Here is a 22,892-nt window from a genome sequence, read left to right as displayed (position 1 = left end):
GTGAGAGCTTCGGGGAGGTCTGTTCATTCTTCGGGACCAGTCTGGACGTTTTACAAATAGCCTGCAAGAACCGGTTAGCGTGTGTGATTTCCATGCTGCCTACACAGTGTGCAGGGCCCACGTGTACACGTAGGTATCTCTCTCATGTTCACCCTCACCTGCATTGCACGTGTTAACTTTTCTTTGCTCCTCTCTCACAATGCTAAAAGACTAAAAGCTTCCTCTTAGAGCAAAGACAGTGTCCTGTGTCCTTGTTTAGATTTACATCAAATCTGAACCAAGAAGGGTAAAGAAAAGAGCTGAATATTTCCTGGATTCATCACCTGCATTGTCATCACCTTGATATCCCATGTAGTCAGTTTTATTTGGGCATGTGCTTATTTTCATGGGTTGGTGGGAAGGATTTAAAACAGGTGCACATCCATCTAGGTACGAGGTACCGAAAGAACTTAGAGACCTCTCTCACTGACCCATCACTTAACCCAGGAGAGTGGTCCAGGCCACCGCCTCCTTCCTCTGCCAAGTTGGTCCAGACCCCTTGAGGCCTCTCCAGGTCAGATTCCTGTTCCCACTTGCACAGCAGGCTCTATCTGGACCCCAGACTCATTGAGAATGCTAATAGGTTCAAGAAGCAGGGTGGGGCGGGGAGGGGGGCACGCTGGGGAGAGGGAGAGGTGGGAGGGGGTCTGCCTAAACTGCTGGGTCAGCGCTTTTCAGTGGTAACACAAAGAAGGGGGAAAATATTGGAAGAGACCAAAAGGAAAACCAACCTGTATTCATAGAGTGCATTTCACCGTAATGCAAACGAAATCTGGAATCATTTCTCGATGTAGATTGAAACGCTAAACGTACCTATCAAGGATTACAGCCTCCTCTCATTCGAGTCCGTTTTACCAAGTGGTTTGTCGAGGGGGAGAGAAGTGAGAGTGTTCTCCTTACAAAACCATTAAAATGAGCTTAAAGGCGTCCCTCACTGTGTCGGCCTGATTTCTCTAGAGCCGGCCATCAGCTCGGAATTTTCTGAAACCGAATTCTAAACCATATGCACTGTGATCCATCTGGTGTGTTGTTAGTGCCACCCCCTGGGGACCCCAAAAATGTGCCGTAGCTGTGGAGCAGAGAGCAGTCACATGAGGGCCTTTGTTTCAACTGTATCTTTATGGGGTTTTGCCGTTGGATAGCGAACTCATCAGGATGGGCTAAACCACTTCAGCAGATTGGACTAAAGATGCCTGAGGCCTTCAGAAGCCGTGGAAGCTTCTTTGCTGAGTCAGCAGTCCCTTGGTGGGGCGGTTCTTGGTCAGGGGCAGCTCTCCTCCACATGGTGACGCCGGGCACCAGCCTGCTTCGCCTTGTGGCTCTGTCTTCCCCGGAGTTTGTCATTGCCCTCGTTCACCATGTGCCTCCATCCGGAAGGAAGGAAGGGACATGCACGAGAGGTACCGCTGCTCCTTAAAACGTCCCGGCCCTGAAGCAGCGGGTAGGACCTCCACTCACAGCTCTTAGGCTGTATGTCGTCACGTGGCAAGAAGCCAGCCAGTGTGGAAAGTTCGAGGAACACTGTTTTAAGACGTAACTGGAGGTTCCCACCAGGGCGCAGTGTTTTAAAAATCAGATGACAGCAGCTCAGGTTACTGCAAAGGTGCAGGTTCGCTCCTGGGCCCTGCGCTGTGGGTGAAAGGATCCCGTGTTGCCGCAGCGGCGGTGTAGGTCTCCGCTGTGGTTCAGATCCAGTCCCTTGCCCGGGAACTTCCAAATGCCACGGGTGCAGCCCTGAAGAGAAAAAATAGAGCTTCAAGCCTTGCCATATGGACAAGATTATACAGTGACTCTTCTGTGTAATACTTATACACCTGTCCAAACCTGAATTTTCCTTCCAGTTAGCTGATTGCTTCACTTAGTCAATTAAGTTTACCAGGCATTTTGACATGGTTATTGGATGGTTTATATCAAATAACCTGGAATATACGCATTCATGACAGCTCTTTAGCACATAGGTCAGTGTGTGTGATTGACGTGGGATGAACTCATAGGCATTTTTCCCCCTCCTGTCATAATGTTGAATTCTTTAGAAACCTCCCATCATGGAATTAAAAGCATAAGTGTATTAGGCAAATAGTGGTTGAATTGTTTATCAGTGACCACAGTCCAAAAATGAAAGCTGGAGAGCTAATCTACCCAGCCTTCTGAAAGTTCTAGAAAAATGACGTGGGGAGTTCCGTTTGGCGCTCTCCACGGAACCTGTGAATCCTAAATGGCCTTCTCCACGCTGCCCGGCAGCAGTGTGGACCAGGTCTCTTTCAATACGTTGGATGTGCTCTGGGGACTCGAGCCAGTTTCGTATTAGCCTTGAGACAGTTGTATCCAGGAAGGGAGCTCTTCCTCTCACCATCATGAAAAGTATCCCAGGACGGAGGGAAAAGATATTTGCAAGCAGCCACTGTTGTATTTTTATTTTTTATATTTTTTATCTTTTGCCTTTCTAGGGCCGCACCGGTGGCACATGGAAGTTCCCACGCTAGGGGTGGAATTGGAGCTGCAGCCGCCAGCCTACCCCACAGCCACAGCAGCATGGGATCCGAGCTGCATCTGTGACCTACACCACAGCTCACGGCAACGCCGGATCCTTAACCCACTGAATGAGGCCAGGGATCGAACCCGGCGTCCTCATGGATACTAGTCAGGTTCGCTAACCACTGAGCCATGACGGGAAGGAACTCCAGTAGCCACTGTTTTAGATTGCTTGAGTTACTGATCTTCCAGCAATAGAATAAAATTTAGAACTAACTACAAGACCCTTAGTGGTGGGAGAATATCTCTCTCGACTACACAGAAGTATTCTTGCCCTCTGTTACCTGCATAATTAGGGAGCATTAGTGTCCGCAGAGACTTTGCCTGCCAGCCATCTTTGTGGTCTTTGTGGCCAGGAACCTTTGAGCTCATTACAGGGTATTTTAAAACATGCCCTCCTTCCCACCCTCATCTTAATAACAGGGTGTGTGTGTGTGTGTGTGCGCGCGCGCTCTTGAAATCCAGAGGAGCAGACTAGCCCTTTAATTCCAAAGGGGCTAAAGACTTGAAAATCCATCTTCATCCAGTCAGCAGAGGATAGAAGGGGAGCCTGCAGGATATTATTTCCGTTCTCTTTTTTTCTGAAGGTTTAACCAAAGAATAAGTGTCATTGGCAATGATTGAGAAAAATGGAAGTTCTTAGATCAAATACTGCTTCGGCGTCAGTGTAGCTGGGGTGGGGGCTGCTGACAGATGGCATGTTCTTCTTGAGTGAAACCAAACGGCTGCTGATCTGTGGGTAGCAGGTAGAGCTTTCTGTATTCTCCAAGTCAAGGAAATAATTCACTTTTCCCTCTGAGGTTTTCTAGGGAGAGATGCTCTGGCAAAGAAGATAAATCTTCTCTCTACCTGCTAAAGAAGGAGCAGTTAACACTGCTGCTAAATATCAAGCACATCAAGTGAAAGGACCATGTGTTCTATTTTCCTTGTATCCTTCATCAGTTACACTTACTTGATTTCCTGAGGAATGGAGAACCATGCTCAGTAGATATTTGAGTGGAGATTTAGAATGATGAGGAAGCACGACGGTCAGTTAAAAAAAAAAACCCAGCTTTTTATTGACATCTGGTTGATTTACAAAGTTGTGTTAGTTTCAGGTGCACAGCACAGTGATCCAGTTAGACACGGTTTTCCAGATTCTTTTCCATTATAGGTTATTACCAGATATTGAATATAGTTCACTGTGCCTTGCAGTAGGTCCTTGTTGTTGGTCTAGTTTCTGTATGGTAGTGTGTGTAGTCAATCCCACACCCCTCATCTATCCTTCCTCCACCCCCTTTCCCCTTTGGTAAGCATAAGTTTGTTCTCTGTCTCTGCGAGTATGTTTCTGATTTGTAAATAAGTTCATTTGTGTCATCATTCAGATTCCACTTATAAGTGGTATCATGATGATCTTTGTCAGGCGTGTTCCCTTAGGACAGTCATCTCTGTCTAGGTCTTTGTTAAGACCGAGTCCACCTGATTGGCTTGGGCCTCAGCCTTTGTCAATCCAGATAATCTCCTCTCTCTGCGCCTCAGTCTCTTTTGCTGGAAATAGAGACTTAATGGACACGATGGCTGAGACCCATTTCCAGTCCAGCATTTAAAGCGGGTCATAGTTGAAGTTGGATCAGCTCTTGTCAAAACGACAATGCAAAGGAAGTTTTCCCCCAGCCGTCAGATTTTTTTATGACACTGTCTTGTGCCCCATCCTGACATTCTCACTGTGTAAACTCTTAAGAAGCCTATAGTCGTAGATTTATTTATGCTCCAGTGGACGGATAGACCACAGCGTTGTTTCTTAAGAGGAATTTTTGTGTTAATAGAATTCTGAGCTTTGAGCCATAAGGAAGAAGCTCAAAGGAGGAGAGGTAGGATTGGGAGAGGGATGGAGCAGGGGACGTGTAGGGTTTGCCTGTGACAGCCCAGTTTTCATCTGTTGTCCCAAAAGAATGACTAATAGCCCCCTTTCACTTTCTGAAGTGTCCCCACTTGAATGATAAATTCTTGCTCACTCTCCATATAGAAGAAGGCTTCAGGGTACCCCAGAAATGACATCAGGCAGTATAAGGCAGCAAAGAAGCTCACCATTACTTTGTGTTCTCTGTGAGTCTGATGCGAAGCTTGGTACCGTGTATACATTCTCATACTAAATGGATCAGTCGAACTATTTCACCTAAACCCCCAAACCACGGCTGCCTTAGGTCAGAACTTGGTCAACCCTCCCAAGGTCGTTTCTCAGAAAATGGATTTTGGAGTAGTGCATGGACTGTCTTTGTCACCAGGAGTCCACGTTAGAAGGACTTGTGAAACACGATGTCTAAAAAAACCCTGTTGACGTGAGGCGAGCAGGTGGGGAAAGGCTCCGAGGACAGTCAACCCACGAGTATTTCAAAAGCAGCTACATGCCCACCACCCTGTTGGGCCTTGAGAGGGGACTAAGGAACCTTCAGACGTGGCTTCCTGCCCTCAAGCTCTCGTGGCATAATAATGAACACCTGACCTGCAATAGGAGACAGCAGTTCATCAGGCAGGAAGAGATTTTTTTCCTTGTGTCATGTCATTGTGTTGGTGACTCTCAAAATGAAATCCAGCTACTAGGAATCTCTGCTTTTTAAATTGTAGTGTAGTTGATTTACAGTGTTGTGCCATTTTCTTCTGTACAGCAAAGTGACCCAGCATATATATATATATATATATATATATATATATATGTTCTTTTTAATGTTATTTTCCATCATGGTCTGTACTGGAAGATTGGATATAGTTCCCTGTGCTATGTAGCAGGACCTTGTTGCTTATCCAATCTAAATGTAATAGTTTACATCTATTAACCCCAGACTCCCAGTCCATCCCACTCCCTCACCCCTCCCCCTTGGCACCCCCAAGTCTGTTCTCTATGTCTGTGAGTCTGTTTCTATTTTGTAGATAGGTTCATTCATGCCATATTTTAGATTTGACATAGAAGTGATTTCATATGGTGTCTTTCTCTTTCTGACTTGACTTCACTTAGTATGGGAATCTCTAGTTGCATCCATGTTGCTGCATATGGCATTATTTCATTCTTTTTCATGGCTGAGTGGTATTCCATTGTGTGTATGTGCCACATCTTCTTAATCCGTTCTATTGTCATTGGGCATTTAGGTTGTTGCCATGTCTTGGCTATTGTGAGTAGTGTTGCAGTGAACGTAGGGGTGCATGTATGTTTTTGAATTTTAGTTTTGTCCAGATATATACCCAGGAGAGGGAGTGCTGGATCATATGGTAGTACTATTTCTAGTTTCCCGAGGAATCTCTATACCGTTGTCCATAGTGGTTGTACCAGTTTACATTCTCACCAACCGTGTAAGAAGGTCGGGAACCCCTTTTTTTCAGGACCTGCTTAAATCCATCCACAGTCTTTTTCCTGACTTGTTCCTTCCTTTCCTCTCCTGATCCTGCCATTTAGAATCCCACCTCTTTATACAGAGGCCAGGGTCACTGCTTTTTTTCCCTTCCTCGGTTGTAAAATTCAGGGAAATGCCAGGTCTGTGGTTAAGCTTCTTTCATGGTAATGAAACCCAGCCGTGCTCATTGACAGCCACAGGGTTTATTTCAAATAACTCGCTTGTTGGGGGGATTTTTTGCCTCTTGGAGGGCCATCGAGTGTACATTTGGGGGAAATTTTGTTGTGCCCTGAATAGGAAAGTCCTCCAAGTGATTCCATTAAAATGGACCGACTTTTCAGAGGCCGTGGAAATAGAGGGTCACCGTCTTGGGGACTTCACGTATGGGTGGGTTTGGCCAGTCGCATGTAATTATTTCAGAAAACAAGACAACAAAATCGATTCCAAAGCCTGTTCACAGGGTGTGTGGTCATCACTTGCAGAGGCTGGTGTCAGCAGCATGACGCTGTGGCTAGCATGCAAATGCTGCCTTTTTCTACCTGGGGGGCTTTTTTGTTCAACCAGCAGAGTGATGCTAACTGCCCCTCGCGTACAGAACCTGCACAGGGTCTGCGTGGCCGGGGCTCGATGGAGACGTGCCGCAAATTGACGGCGGGCAGTGATCTCTAACATCATCACGCATGTCGACGCATGTGCCCCAACCTGTGCTATTTGTGTGATGTCATGAATTACCTTCTTTACTACCATAACCCTGGGACGGAGCTGCTGTTACCCTGTTTTATAAGTTCAGAGGCTGAGAGAGGTTCAGAGATGTATCCCAGGTCCAGCCACTCCAAAGCGCTGGTGCAGAAGGACTGGGTTTCTCACCGCCAGGCTCTGTGAACGAAGCCAGGGGAAATACCCAGGGCCGCTTCGCAGCCTGTCCGTCGCACTCTGCCCTGAGAATTCGGGGACCAAGGATGCTTGCCTTTCGTCCCTAGAACATCCATTTATCCTTGGCCACAAAAGTGCATTTCTCCTGTGATTTCCGCTGTACTAGGCGATTGGTAAAAATACCTTCCTCCCAGGCTGCCTGGCCCTGAAAGATGACTTTGTTATCATGGGAGTGGGTGAGGCAGGTCTAATGGCCATAAATACCACATGCCACAGGAAAACGTCTGAAATGAGGACAGATATTCACATGAGCCCGGGTACAGTTTCTCAAGCCAAAGCGTTTGCCTGTTGCTTTCATTTGGACCCCTACAGACCAGAGCGAGGAAGAAAACACCATCTCCCTCACCCGCCACAACAGCAGAAATACTTTCGTTCTAAGACTCCAGCCCCACCTGTAGCAGGCCCGTAAGAAGTGAGAATACCACAGTTGGCACTGATGCGTGCTGTCGTGCCGAGCTGAGCTGTATTGTATTCAAGCCCATAAAAGGGGTGCGTGTGTGTAGCCGTGACAGATACAAGTTGCCCCGCCAGGAAGTTGAACACTAAGGAGAGTGGTCTGGCCAGGAAGCATCTCATGGTCCCACGTGCTGAATTAAGACTCCCAGGGAAAATAGATAGGATTTCAACTTACTCTTGTTGCCACCAGACTCCTAATTATAATGCCATCCTGTCCCCAAGAGAAGGCATGGTACACAATAACCTTATATTAGAAACTTGCTCGTAATGAGGTCCCTCAGTGCTTTGGAAACGAAATCCTTTTTAATTGGATTCGAGATGGAGTTACCTTCTCCCACATTTAACCCTGGGACGCCTCCCTTCATCTTTGTCTGGGTATCTTGGTTCACCGAGCTGAAGCCTGGCTCAGTCCTCTGGCCCCTTGAAGGAGTAGCATTTGCCACCATGCCCCCTGGAGCGCGCGCGCGCTCTCTCTCTCTCTCTCTCTCTCTCTCTCTCTCTCTCTCTCGCCACCAGGAATCCCAGGGGAATGACTGGCCCAGGAATGTGGGCTAGACACGCTGACCTTAGGGAGGTTGCCCGCTAAGCCTTTCTGAGTTGGCTTGTTAGGCTCAACCAAAAGTAGGCCTTTTCTTACCTTTAGAGGACAAAAGGAAAAAAAAAAAAAAAAGTTGACCTTCCTAGTCTAGAATTACTATTTAAAAAATACAGATGGAATCCAATCCACTTTTTGCACATTCCCTTGCATGTCTGAAGAAAGGAGACTGCTGGCTTTCTCCGCTCTGTCCCCATGGCTCCTCGTCAGCCTCACACGTCACCGTAAACTCACCTGCCATGGCTTAGCACCGAGCGGGAGCCTTTGAGAAGCAGCTGACTGCAGCGAGCATCCTAGCCGGGGAAGGGGGGGGGGGGTTGGATTCTTCCGATGCTCGTTCAGCCCTGAGACTCTTGGAGATGGTTTAACCTAAGGGGCTTATTTCAGGCACCCCGGGAAGGGGGAAAAGCAGATCCCAGCAGTTTTGCCCTCGCTGTCTTTTCGATGTGTGTTGTGCCCTTGTGGGGATTTCCATAATCATGGGTGCGGCAGCCGGGATGCGCAGGGCATGCCCTCCTCCTCGCTGTTCCCGAAGGCTTGAAGATTTAACCTAGGTCAAAAGAAAAAAAGAAAGATACTCGATTTTCCTAGCAGAAGATTTAAAGCGTGCCTGTCTTCCCAAGGCCCTTGGGAGTCCCAGGAGATGGCTCCTCCAGGACAAGTCCCCGGGGCAGCAGAGAGGCTGGCAGTAGCCTCGATCCTGTGGCCAGTTAACCAGACACGGTCACCATGTGTCCTGTGGCGGAGGCCCAGGCGAGGATGTGGAGCCAGGAGAGACCAGCCTCTCTGGGGTTGAAAAGTCACTGGCTTTGCTTTTGCAGAGGAGCCCCTCCCGCTGGGGACATGAGTCAGGCTTCCTGGAAGAAGTTGGCATCCCTGCCCCAGGCAGCCGTAAGGAATCAGCTCAGCTCCTGCCTCGTCTGTGAAATTCCCAGGGGATTCCCTTGAGCTTGCAGTGGGCGAGCCCATCGGTGGTGTCCACATAATTCAAGGCTCTGTCTCTTGCCTCCTCGGTCGTGCCAGATGGTGGCACTTTTGCCATCAGGGTGCCAATTATATCAAACTCTATAAAACTAAGCTAATTGGATACAGTCTCATTAAAAGTTGATGTCTACAGGATGTGGCATTCATATTGGGGAGCTGTTATTCTGGTTCTGGAAGTCCCCCTTTTAGACAGAGAGAGGAAAAGGTTCATCCTAGAGACAGGAGCTTAAAGCAAGAGAGCTTTGGGGAATAGAGAGACCTTTGCGGTGGCGTGAGAGGTTGGAAGCAGTTCTGGATCTTTCAGAGGAAAGCAGAAGCTCTGTGATAGGCGTTGACCTCAGAGGCTGCTGTCAGCCGGGAATGAGTCATTTGGATGGTTTTCCTTTTGCTGCGAGCACCTGGCCGATTGCGGGTGTTCTGCAAACCTGCTACGGGAGCGGGAGGGAGAGTCAGCTTACTCGAGTTAACCGGTTGCAGAATTCCGTGATTCTGTGGCACAGGCACGGAAGCCAAGAGAAAGATGCTGAATTAATTTCCCCTGGTTTTGTTTTTCTTGCTTTTGAGTTGAAAGAGAAGAAGAGGGCGCAAAGAAAAACGCCTTCATCTTCTTGCAGCTTGTTACCGTAGCTGGGGAATTTCTGCTTTGCTACGTTTTTAGAATTCTTTTCCTTTGGGTCTCGGTTGATGTCATCCCAGCCACCTTGTGCAGGCTCCAGGTTGAAGAGCCACAATAAAGAAGTCGTACGCAGGCATACATAGGTGTATTTATGTATGCCAGGGGCCTGGTTTTTATTAGTTTATCTTTTTAATTGAAATATACTTACAGTGCTGTGTAGTTTCAGTATACAGTACAGTGATTCAGATAGATAAGTAATCAGAATATCTATATGCTTTTTCAGATTCTCACTGCAGATGATTACAAAATATTTGAATATAGTTCCTTGTGCTATACAGTAGGTCCTTGTTGTTTGTTTATTTTTTATGTAATAGTGTATATATGTTAATCCCAAACTCCTAATTTTTCCTCTCCCTCCCTTTCCCCCTTGGTAACCATAGGTTTGTTATCTATGTCTGTGAGTCTGTTTCTGTTTTATAAATAAGTTTATTTGTATTGTTTTTGTAACATTCCACATATAAGTGATATCATGTTATTTGTCTTTCTCTGACTTACTTCACTTAGCATGATAATCTCTAGATCCATCCATGTCACTGCAAGGAAGTGGCAAAGTGCCATTCTTTTTTATGGCCGAGTAATATTCCATGATAGGACTAATAATATACATACCATGTCTTCTTTATTTCTTTGTCGATGGACATTTAGGTTGCTTCCATGTCTTAGCTGTTGTGAATGGTGCTGCTGTGAAACATTGAGGTGAATGTATCTTTTCGAATTAGAGTTATCTCTGGATATATGTCCCAGAGTGAGATTCCTGGACCATAGAGCAACTCTATTTTTAGTTTTTTCAGGAAGCTCCATACCATTTTCTCACCAACCATGTAGGAAGTTTCCGGGGGACTGAATTTTAAATGGAACAGGTGACATCAGTAGCATTATGTGCTATGTCCCATCTTGCGTTCCTCTAAAGCAAGCCACGTTTTGAGAACAGAGGAGAAAGAATAGAGACCTAGGGTCATGGATGCCACAGGTTCATAACAGTGCATCCGATGGTTTTTAACCGTCCGTGCTGGTTCTCGGCAGGTGGGCTTTGGGCTGAGGAAGGGGACATATCCGTGCTTCTCCAGGGGTCCAGTCTGCCTCCTGAAGCATCTGTGTACTTGGGAAGGGTGGCATGTTGTCCTGGTCCTTTTCCTGCAGATGCCAAAGGTCACGTTGCAAACCGCTGGGAATCTACTTCCTTTTTGGAAATTTTTAAATTAAGGTCCCTGCTAAATTTACTTTAAACATTTAATTCAGGGGATTTTTGATGGGGTTTTTGAACCTTTAACTGCTCGTGGAAACTGAAAGTCAAGGGGCTCGACAGGGGCAGCAAGGCCACAATTGATGGTCGCAACCTTAGCAAGGCGAGAGGTTCCCTTGAGCACAAAATACAGCACTGAGGTCAGTCCCCTTTGGCCTCTGAAAGAAGTATGACCTCCTCTCTGGAATGGCTAAGACGGAGGGGAAAACAGGTGACAAGAGGAAGCACGGGTGAGGAATCTGTCCTCTTGTGACTCCAGTGGGCGCGTGTGCTTCTGACTCTACAAGAAGCCGAGATCCCGCTTGCAGTTCAGCTTGTGGCAAGGAGTGACCTGCTTTGCTTGCAGATGCATCTCTGAAAGAGAGCTTCATTCACAGAAAGAAAAAAGCCGTAGCGGGTTCACTAATTTCGTCTTGCAGGGCTTGGGGTCTCTTGATCTGTCAGGCCCTCAGAATTCAAAGGCAGCCTTTAAAGGGATTCTTCATTCCCCACGTGATGACTCTGTTGATGTCCTGAATTCAAATACAGCTCGAATTAAACCTGTCTGCCAGGGCTGTTCCTTGCAAAACAGACAGAAAGAAAGAACTAAGCGCGGGGTTCAATCAGCACATGATCATTCTGTGGTGGTTTTTTTTTTTTTGGTGGTAGTTTTGTTTTTTTGTGGTAGGTTTTGACAGTGATGTGGATTTTTCTCCTTTGAGATGCTGAATGACCTTGAGGACGTGGTGGTGGACCCCTCTTTTTAACCCAGGGACAGAGTCATCCTGGGGAGACAGGTGTCCACATGCATGACACCAGAAGCTCTGAACTTGAGATACTTTTTATTTGACCAGCTTAGCCACAGAGTTGTGGGACATCCTTTTTTTTTTTTTCCCACCTTCTTTCCTCCTCCCTCAAGTTGTACAGTTGTTTGTATTTCAGAAAATAATCCACAGTTTTCCCTATGAAGGTATTACCCAGGAGTTGCCTTGGAAAAAGAATTAGCAATCAGGACTAGAAGATTCCAGAAAGGCCCTTTCTGCCATGTATGGGAGCACCTTTCAGTGAGCACCTTTCAAGGAGCACTGATCCTCCGTCTGAGCTGGGGGCTCCAGGAGAATCGAGAGGCACGTTCCCCAGAGCAGCCACACGTAGGGCTGGCTTCCTGTGACCCTGAGAGTGTAAATTGTTGGCGTGTGATCTGAAATTTCTGCCCTGCAGCTGACAAGGGCCTATTTCCATCATTGAAAACCACTCAAGTCACTGGCTTTCCACCTTTCCACCCGGATTCCTTAAAACAAATGCAGAGATCCAGTTTTTAAAAAACAAACAAACTACCTTGTCCACCTTTTAGAGCCAAAGAAAACAGCCTTTTTTCAGTGGCGTCTTCAGACAACAGGCCTGTGGCTGCCAAGAGGAAGGTGGTGGGAGTGGGACGGATTGAGAGTTGGGTGTTGGCGTACGCCACGGTTCCGTGTAGATTGGAGAAACAACAAGGCCCGACTAGAGCACAGGGAGCGGGCGTCAGTGTCTGTGATGAACCGTCATGGAAAAGAATATGAAAAAACGTGTGTGTGGAGCTGAACCACTGGCTCTACAGCAGAAATTAACACAACGTTGTTTATCGATGACACTTCAATTTAAAAAATAAAAATAAAAGTGTCTTCAGACCATCAAATCTTAGTTTCCTTCCTCCCCAGTTTAGTAACCTTGGAGGAAGTTTCTCGAATGAGTGTAGTCTGTTTTCTTGAGGGCAAATCTCATTTTAAAAATCTGATCTCGATGTTGTCCTGTAGGGCTCCGTCTACGCTCTCCTCTGCAAGGAAGAATGTCAGTTAAGTGCTGTTTGACTCAGGAGAGGCCATGCTATAAACTGGTTATCTCCCCATAAGCAGTGCATGCTTCCCCCTGTATTATTACCAAGAGTTTCCAGTAGTGCTTTCCAAGAGAAGCAGCTGTGGTTTGAAAAGGTTTGTGATAATCCAGATGGTTTCTTTGAGGATAAATCTACTTGATCATTTAAAATTAAAGTCTTTCAGTAAAGTTTAGTGTCTTCTTTATGGTGTGTGTGTGTGTGTAGATACCACTGGCCTGTCTCGTTCAAGGCTTTATCTTTGGAAACAGCAAAAAAACCTCATGACAGTGCCTCAGATTATTCAGCAATTAAGCTGACAGAGGAGCTGAAGGAGCTCTTTGGCAGCAGGACTGTTTGTGGGGAGATGCAGTCAGATGCAGGTACCCTGTTTGGAGTATGTGGTCCTTGGCCTCTCTGGGAACTAGCATCCTCCACTCACATGCGAGAGCCTCTTATCGCATGGCACAGTTTTGATACTGGTGACTCATCACTTTAAAGCTGAGCGTGTGCAAGTAGACGTGCAGACTGGTGAGAATCAGGGCCATCAAAGGCTCCCAGGCCCTCGACGCCTTCCTCGGGGCCTGGGGTGTCCCCGGCTGCCGGTTGCCCATCTGAAGAGAGTCACAGAAGGCCTTGCCCAGTGGCCTTCCCAGTGGGTGTGGGCACCCCAGGACCTTTCCCTCGACCTTTTCTTCCATCAAGATGGATCTGTCTTAAGGGGCCTTCCTAGAGGCTCTTCTAGATGGTCCAGGTTGATCTGCAAAAGGAATTGACCAGGCGATGGCAGAGGCCACTAAGCTTTAACGTGATACCCTCCCCGCCGCTGCCACGCTGCATCCTCATCAGCATCTCTTGGTGATCAGTGGAGGGGTCCCCACTGGTTGGACATGATGGGCTTTGTGTAGGCCTGAGACACTGGTCCTTGGTTCTGGAATCAAGCTTTGCCACTGAACCTGTTTCACCTGTGAATTTAACAAGCCCTGAGGAGGAGTCATGGGGTGGGGCTGATAAACAGACTTGCAGAAGATAGATTTTTTTTTTTTTTTTTTTTTTTGCTTCAAAATCCAGAATTCATATTAACACAGTGAGTTGCGGAAACTCTTGGGAAGTGGGAGATCACCAAGGATCCTGGTTGTGTTTCTCTTTTGTAAGCCACCTGCTGTCCCTGGCGGAAACTTCTGAGCCAGTGGATAAAGGTGGCAGGAATCACAGAGCACAAGTACTCAGAGACTGTGTCCATCAGGCAAAGCAGAAGTCTGTGAAGCGGGGGCAGAAATAGGAGGCCCGAGCCTCCGCCGGTCCCTGGAGCCCCCGCAGGCCGCCTCCCTGCTGTGACACGAAGCAGGCCTTTCTCTGCACTCCATGGCCCACGGGGAAAGTGGCCACCAGGACCGTTGCTGATGCCAGGAGGTCCCCGTGGGGGTGCATCCCAGCTACTGACCACTGACGGTGGAAGAGTACCCGGGGCTGCTGTAGGTGTTTAACCACCCACCTTGCAATGATGTAGGAAACAGAACCTGGCCAAGGAGGGGGGTCTGTCCCCCGAATCTTTCAGGCCATCTGGTGTTGCAGCTGACCACACGGATCTAGTAAGTTTCTGACCCGAGTTACAGCTCTCGTGGGGAAATCTATGAGACAGGTGTCTCCCTTAACAGCTGTCCATCCAGGTAGAGGGGGTAGACCAGAAAGAAATCCCGACCCCGGCTTGAATCTCCGTGGATTTTCTGGGATCGAGAGTCACTCCCTGACCTTTTTCTGCAATGATCACCATCACGGGGCAAATGATGCTATTTCTCCCTTCCTGGCTTGAAATTCTCTCCCCAGATCAATGACTCTAAGATTTTAAGTGAGCATATCAAGTGATTGATGGGTAAAAAGACTACGGGTTGCTCGCTGGGAGAATACTCACAGAAACAAGTCTCTGAGACACATTCTTATTCCGGAGGTGTCCAAACGCAGGTCCTGTGGGGGAGGGGGTGTCATGCAGATGGCTGCATCTCAGACGAACATTAAAATTGGTAGTTCTGTAGTTCAGCTGCAGATTTTCTGATAACTTAATCCAGCGCTCTTTTTTTTTTTTTTTATCAAGTGAGTTATTATGCATGCTTAATGAAGTGCAAGACATTTTTGAGCCCAGGAAAGGTATAGAAGAGTTGAGTTCAGTTAAAAAAAGATTACGAATGAAACATGTTGGTTATATATTCATGGTGGCGGGGCGGGGGGGAGCTGGCGGCAAGCCCACCTGGTTTTTATTCAGTGATGGAGAAGCGTTGCAGCTAAAGCAACTAAGGTACAGATGCAGTGAGCTATTTTCCACTGAGTTGTTTGGGACCCAAATGTATGAAACCAAAAGAAGCATCTTGAGGTGAGATTTCCCCAGGACTCCCACATTCGTGCACATTGTTTCGTGCTTGAGGGTGCCCAGCTGAGGCTATAAGACAGGGTGGAAATTCAGCCTGGCTTTTCTTGCCAAGCCGTGGGGCCGTGCCCAGCTGGAGATGGGATGCCTCTTAGGAGGTCCCAGGTTGGCTTGCCAGGCATGGCACCTGCGGAGCTGAGCTGTTGGCTTGGGGGTCAGTGGGCGGTGGCGGAGGCAGATCACCGGGGCTGTCCCCCTGCATGTTAGAGCCAGACTCAGGGCTCTTCTGGCATGTTCTTTCCAAGCTTCGTTGAAATGGGAGTTAGAAGCTGAGCACAGTTTGAAGAGGATCTGAGGGGGCCCATCTCTGATTCCCCCTCTCAGGCGGCGTGGACCCTGGGCGGAATTGGGGAGGGTTTGAGACTGGGGATACTTCCCGTCTCCCCTTCTGTGCATCAGTGTCCTCTGCATTCTTGGCCTCCTCACCCCATCTCGTGCTGCTCAGACATCAGCTTCCAACTGGCCCTTTCTCAAAAGGAAACCGGCACAGAAGCCGCCTTGGGCTCCCTGCGAACACGTGAGGTCGCCAAATTCATACTGAGGTGCAGAGAGCTGGGAACCATGCATGACTCTTCCTCGGGGCAGTGTGTTCAGACTTAAATGGCAAATGAACTGCACCTTCCTCGTGGGAGTTCAGGCCGTGGGAAACGGATGGGGTTTTGTTTGGGTGTTGAAGGCCAGCGAGTGTTCTTTCTGCCCCAGCCGGGCTGCGTGTTGGGTCCACGCTGGCCCGATGGCACCATCCGCTCAGTTGACATTGTCTTTGTTCCTTGTTGCCTCTTCCTTGGCATGTGTGTCGCTCGCCGTTTCCAGTTCCCTTGTCATCCCACTGTTCTTTTAGGCCAGCAGACTTTGCCTCCGCAGCTCTGCGCGTGGCCGGACCTGCGTTTGCGCTCCTTCTCCTGAGGGCGTTCTTTTGCAGTTGCCTTCTTTCCAGGCAAGCAAACTGCCTTAGGACTTCTCCTCCCTCTGAAATCTTCTAGTGTCTAAGTATCATACCCCCAACGTCCTCCTGCTTGGAAAGCATCCCATTCTTCCCCCTTTTTGCAGCTCTGCTTTTTCAAGTTGATGCTCAGAGGTTCCCCGTTGCTCCTGTATCCAGAAGCCCACCCCGTGAGCCCAGGAGAGAGAAAACAGAAGCTACCGAGAGCCTGGGCATGAGACGCTTTCAGGAGATGAAAATGAGGGCCCGCCTTACGTTTCTTTCTCTGTCAAGCCTAGCCAAACATAGTTGGTATTTTTTTCTTCCTCCTAAAGTGATGACAGTGGGTCCTGGAAGCTGGGACTTGACTTTGCTGTTGAAAATTATTCCTTGATTTGAAGCAATTCCTATCACTTGTCTGGGCTTACCTTTTGCATGTGAGGCTGAAAACCACACGTTGATTGGATCTGTTCAGTAAATTAAAAAAAAAAAAAATCTACTACTAGGCAGCATGGCCAAATGAACTCTGGTCAAAAGAGGTTGGATAGCTGAAGTGGAAAGCTCATCTCAAGAGATCGGTCTGTCCACCTGCGATTCTTCACAGACGGTTCATAATTTTCTTATCCCTTCATCATGCAAATGATATACCTTGAGAGTTTTGAAGCTTGGAGACAGGGAGTTTTTTAAATGCCAAAAAGCTCTGCTTCATGCTCTGCTTTGTCCAGAAGGTGATGGTTTTGCATATTTAATCTTGGTAGATGGCAGTGAAATCGCATCTATGAGAACTGGGTTCCAATTGGTGTTTCATTTTTTTCCAAACAAGGAGGAAGCATCAGATGGATTTCTGAATGCTGTGTGCATGGCATTGTACTTTATTTTCTCCTGTTCCTTTGAATGAGTTTTTGTTTTGAAAAATAGGTGCCAATTTATGATTCTGAACCTTTGATGGTTTGTGGTGCTCACTTCCTGCTCTCCAGCTGTACCGGTTTTGTTTTTTCTGTTCTCGGTCTTAACTTACATCATTCCCCTGAATGGAACCAACGCTGATGCCTTAGTGCTGTGACTGCCTCTCATTATGCTTGCTGGACCCGGCCTTGGAGTGCCTCTCAGGGCTCTCCGCAGCTCTCCAAGCCTTCGCATCCTTTGGTAAAGTCGGGGTGAAATACGCATGATCTGGGTGACAGCCTCTCTCTGCATTTTTTCTCAGCCCAGTGCATCCAAGACAGCCCAGGTCAGAGGCAGCATCTCTTTCTTGAAATTTCCAAAGTTTTTGCCCCCCCTTCCCCCCCAGCCTGGAGCGCGAATTCACCGATTGTTAAGCACTCTCCGTATCCGGTTTAACCGCAGATGTTAGCCAGGATCTTAAACTGCAGGTTGGAGGAGGGGGTCCGCCCTCCTTGGGGATGCAGAAGGAATGGAAAAAGGCTTCGAGACTGTTTGCTCTGGTGGCGGGAGATGGTTGGCAAGAGGGTATCTTCTGGTCTCTGTTGGAGGAGCCGTCAGGTCTCAGAGATGAGGAATCAAAAGGTTGCCCATTGCTGTAACCACAGCCGTGTTTAAGACACAGGACGGCGTCTGCAAAATGTTTGTTTAGGAGTATGCCCACCGCATCATAGCGTACCTTCTAAACGGGTTAAAGCCGAGTCTTTCATTGCAGCGCGCAAATACGATGTATTTCATGGACGGAATGTTGCGTTATGTCCGACGGTGCAGGTAAAAAAAGGATACAGCACGACCCCAGCTCCTAGGGAGCTAATCATCCGGTTGTCTAAACCTGGGAGTGGGGAACGTGTTTTTAAGAGGGTGACGTTCTAGAGCTCTCCTTTAAGAAAATCGCAGTTAATAGAAGTCTTCTGCTGTCACGATTGTGATGGCGCAGTTCCCTTTGTGCCGCCCCCCGCGTCCCCCAGCAGCTCACCCCACCTCCCACCCTCGCTCCTGGAGAGCTGTGTTCCCGGGAGTCGGCGCACAGTTATGAATTGATTCCCCAACGTGCGGAAAGCTAATAGGTATGATTCCGGATGAAAGGCGCTGTGTAACTGCCGGAGATGTCGTTATTACTGTTTCCCGCGCACTTTATTTTTAAATTGTGCCTCCTTTTAAGTAGATGACTTGTTCGCCCCAGTCTCCATTATATCGAAGCCAAGCATTCACAGAAATTTCTAAAAACCTTTTCATTTCTCTCTGTAGGTTGTTGTTTCGTAACATTTTATACAAGAAAAGCTGCACTTGAGGCCCAGAATGCACTGCACAATATTAAAACTTTACCTGGGGTGAGTCGGTTTACTTTTGTACCAAAATCAATTTATTGCTTGAAAATGGTCCTTTTCAACTGAAGGTTCTAGCGACGGGCTCTTAGGGCCAGAAATGACTTTGGTCTTTGGAGGAGGGTGTGCTGACCCCACCAGCCCCCACCCCCCCACCACATGAGCCAGCCCAGCTGGCCAGCCCCCAAAGAAGCCCTGGCATTGATGCTGATGGAAAGACCTCTTCAAAAGTATGGCCCCTGGTTAGAAAATCACACTGACCCCGCTGGGGAGCAGCAGCCGCTGCCGAGGATCCGGTGGGCTGCGATTTTAAAGGGGGGTGGGGTGGGGTGGGGGCCTCTGCATGCGTGCATGTGCGCACATGCGCGCGCACACACACACACACACACACACACACACACACACAGCAAATGGAAAAGGAAAAGCTTTTACTCACCAGGAGCCGCTTTTCAAATTGAGTCCTTAGATTTTCTTTTGCAAGGACGAAATGTACCCTGTACAGCCATCATATGAAACCTCCTAATGGTTTCTAAACAGTCAATGGCCGTTAACAAAGTCAGTGTTTTCATGCCCAGCTCGTGGCTTTGTGTTGATAGAGAACAGAAAATACAAAGCTTACAGTTTGGGTTTGTCTTTTTGTTGGTTTTGTTGTTTTTCCATTTCCTTCCCAGTCATGTGGGATGCTTCGTACCACTCACTAGAAACCAGCGGAGGTTGGCTGTACCTGCCTCATCAGAATACCTGATTTCCGGGGTTTTGTGACCATTTTATCTAGTGCATGTTAGTCTAAGTGTCTCTGTGCTGTTGGAGTATTCTCCCCATTGACTCAAAAATCAGAGCTGCGTTACTTTAATATCGTACTGATGTGTGTTGATTACGAGGAACCTCCGGTAAGCAGCCTTATTTTATGGTTTTATTGAAAACGGGTTTGACGAGCATGAAAGCTACCATTGATGTCCCTCATGTTTTCAGGGTGTAATTCTCATTTGCTGTCATGCATTGGTCATGCTAACCTAGGCACACAACTCAGTTTATACCCTGTCACCCCCAGGAAAGATGGCATTGGTTTAATTCACCATAGCTCTGTTGAAAATTTTATTGTAGTTGGGTGGCGAGAGATTCAGTGAACGGGAGTTTCATACTCAGCCAAAAGTAATAAATTACTAACCATACTCTCAAACCATACCACCTTGGTTTTCCCCCTTTTTGGGTGAGCAAATCAGAGAGCCGGTGGTTCAGAAAAGCAAGTGGGTGAGACCAGAATTCTCCCTCCCAATTCAGTTTAACTACTTCTCCCGAAACTTCTAAGGTGGTTTTTAGAAAGGGAGCTTTTACTGGGTCTAAGTGCATTGCCTAATGAATTTTTTTAGAAATATTTTTTCAGCTTTATTCTCTGTGTAAATCGGATTTTTTTCCCCCAGTGTAAATTCTAGAAGGCCACAGTGTTCAGTCACATTAATGAAAGAAGCGACCAAGGCACATATTTACTCGTTCAGCCGATGGTAGAAAAAAAATAGCTTTTGTTTCCCAGGCTCCTAATCCCACCCAAAGACTACTTTGTACTCCTTCTTTGAGAAAGAAGTACTTTATGGTACCTAGCACGCAAAATCCCTTCTGGTGTCTTGAGAAAAAAATGACTGGTGGTGATGAATTGTTACTTAGTCGTTAGGGTATACTGAGGCCCAATCACATCCTGTTTTAAATTATGGGGAAGCTTGGTTAATTTCAGGTCATTCCCTCCTCCAGAAGAAGAGGTCCCAGCCTGCCTTTTTCATAAGTGATGATGCTCCTGAGAAATCCATGGTCAACCTGATGAAGGGGCCACGTTGGGAAATGTGCAAGTGCCTGATGGGCTTACTGCAGTTGGGCCCATCTGACTCTGACCCTTATCTTAGCAAACAAATGGCATCTTCTGTATTATTAATGTGGCCTGTGTCTCTTTTTCTCCTACCAAAAAAAAAAAAAAAAAAATTGCATGCATGGAGTTCCCGTCATGGCTCAGTGGTTAACGAATCCAACTAGGAACCATGAGGTTGCGGGTTCAAACCCTGGCCTTGCTCAGTGGGTTAAGGATCCGGCGTTGCCGTGAGCTGTAGTGTAGGTCGCAGACGTGGCTCGGATCCCACGTTGCTGTGACTCTGGCGTAGGCTGGTGGCTACAGCTCTGATTCGACCCCTAGCCTGGGAACCTCCATATGCCGTGGGAGCGCCCAAGAACTGGCAAAAAGACAAAAAATAAAAAAAAAAAGAAAGAAAGAAAGAAATTGCATGCGGAAGTCAGGGATGACGATGTGGGAAGCCGGTTATCAAGGATGATGATTCTGGGGCGGGAAAAGAAGGTCGATGGATTGTTTGGGGCTTGGTTTTTATCCCGTTCCATCTCCTATGCCCAGTTCCTTGCAGCGGGTTAAATGAAAACTTTGCACCGTCAGGTCTGATTTGTAAGCCCTCCGAGCCTTCACAGTGGACAGGCTGTTGCTACATCTGCCATCTCACATTAGGTGAGTGGGGAACAGAGTTGCCCATCTTGCATTTCTGTACCACTTTATCTGACCAGCATCACCCGTAACAGCTCCAGGAAGAACATGAAAGCCATTTCCGTTCAGCTGGGAGCTTTGGTGGATGGGAAGAAATGAAACCAGACATAAAAGATGAATGCATATTCTTGGGGAAAAAAATATTACAGGGTGCCTTGCTGTTTGATTACAAGCCTTGGAATTAGTCAACATTTCCATAATTCTAAACCAATATACACCTGTTTTCCCACTGTGATGTGAAGGCACAACTTAATTTAACAGAATCCCTGCTGTGCTAAATCTCTCATTAAATACCAAGCGAGTTCAGTAATTTAAAGTTGTAGCGCTACTATTTTAACTGGTTGCCTTGCTATTATGAAATTAATAAGAAATTAATGATGCACTTTGCCATATGCCTTCAATTTCTTTCTGAATAAAAATAAAAGGGATAAAGAAAACTGCATCACCAGCTGACACTTTAAAGCTTTGCTGGTTGTAATCATTTGTCCTGCGGATACAATCCATTAAAAAGGCGTTCGCTGCCTTTTTTCCTAAAGTGTCCAAAACTTTCCATTTAAAACAAGATCAAATAGTGCTGGGTGTTGGTTTTTTCCTTTCCCTGTTTAATTTTTCTTTGGCCGTTGATGTTTTGTGTCCTATGAAACTTGTCATCGTGCCCCCAATCTTGGTGAACGTGGAGGGACTAGGTTCATTCTTGAGAGACACAAAGCACTTGGTTAGCGTGGGAGAGCAAGAAAGACTGATGGGGAGTTCCCATCGTGGCGCAGTGGTTAACGAATCCAACTAGGAACCATGAGGTTGTGGGTTCAATCCCCGGCCTTGCTCAGTGGGTTAAGGATCCGGAGTTGCCAGTTGTGAGCTGCGATGTAGGTCGAAGATGAGGCTCAGATCCTGCATTGTTGTGGCTGTGGTGTAGGCCGTGGCTACAGCTCCAATTGGACCCCTAGCCTGGGAACCTCCATATGCCGCGGGAGTGGCTCAAGGAAAAAGGCAAAAAGAAAGAAAGAAAGAAAGACTGATGGATATGCTTTTATACAGTTGGATTTGTCTGCCTGGCAATTTTTAATTCAGGGCAGCCTTCCTCTCGTGTCATGTAGGGGCCATAGAGATGCTGTGCGTGGTGAGTGGTGGGTGGTAGGGTCAAGCGCGAAGCCTCGGGGGCCTCAGCCGTGCAGTGGAGGCCGAGTTTCTCAAGCCTGTCTCTTAGCCTGTGATGGAGAAAGACCGTGGGTCTTACATCCTCTGAAATGCTCAACCTAAAGCCTAGAAAAACACTCTTAGAAATGAAGGAAGCAGTCCAGTCACTTCTGCTGGAGCATGAGAATGTGAGAAAATAGAATGTGTACATGTATGTGTGACTGGGGCACCATGCTGTGCAGCAGAAAAAAATTGTATTGGGGAAAGAACGAGAGAAAGAAAGAGGAAAGGAAAGAAAGAAAGAAATGAAGCAAATTCAGCTGCTCAACACAGGGAGCAAGAAATGAGAGTTGGTGCGTGGGGGCCCTGCCTCCGGTTTGACACTTCAGTGTCGAACTAAACGGTCGTTTGATGCTGAAACAACAAACCTCAGGCGAGGTGCTTAATACTGACATTTCGTGAGGCTAACAAATCGCTCGTGATTAGTGGTTGCCTGCGAGTACCAGGCCATGAAGCTGTGCAGTTAACACGCCTGCCCTTGAGACCCCTGTGAGTGTGTGACCGTGCCTGGGGGGTGGGGGGAGGGCCGCTGGATGAGCCACTGGCCTCAGTCCCGATCTCTTAGCCTGACGGTGACCACAGCTGAGCCTTGGCAGTCGTGGACAAATCTAAGTTGCCGAGCGAGCCTCTGACGATTTAGCCCATCGGGCTAAGAGACAGCTTCCTTTGTTTAGGGTTTCAGGCAGGTGCAGCCCCACGGGTGGAATTAACTCCATCCAAGTGTCTTCGTCTGCCATGTGTTTCCCAGAGAGAAAACGCTGGTGAAGGCAACTTGCAAGGTTCATTTTGTTTTCACTGACCTAATTTAGCCTAATTAAAAAATAAAAGAAAGCCCTTAACGGAGGCGTGGGAAAACTCCCCTGATCTCTTCACCCTCCAATGTCAGGGCCGAAT

The 22,892-nt window shown here is 47.5% G+C and overlaps 1 protein-coding gene across 27 annotated transcripts in view; it reads left to right on the top strand.

The window, feature by feature from the left end:
• The window catches only part of CELF2 (CUGBP Elav-like family member 2), a 362,707-nt gene that overhangs the window by 188,919 nt on the left and 150,896 nt on the right, over positions 1-22,892 (top strand). For 25 of the 27 annotated variants that reach the window (XM_021064258.1, XM_021064257.1, XM_021064256.1 and 22 more), the window contains exon 3: positions 18,189-18,271. The exons of the other annotated variants lie outside the window; for them this stretch is intronic. Coding sequence is in view for 22 of the 25 variants with exons in the window: in XM_021064243.1 (XP_020919902.1) it covers positions 18,189-18,271 (83 nt within the window). In the remaining 3 variants the exon portion in view is untranslated. The remainder of the gene's footprint in view (positions 1-18,188; positions 18,272-22,892) is intronic. 27 annotated transcript variants of the gene reach the window in all.

This window comes from Sus scrofa, chromosome 10 (assembly GCF_000003025.6).
Source record: "Sus scrofa isolate TJ Tabasco breed Duroc chromosome 10, Sscrofa11.1, whole genome shotgun sequence".
NCBI lineage: Eukaryota > Metazoa > Chordata > Mammalia > Artiodactyla > Suidae > Sus > Sus scrofa.
Note: the sequence above shows the minus strand (reverse complement) of the source record. Positions and strands in the feature narration are given on the sequence as shown.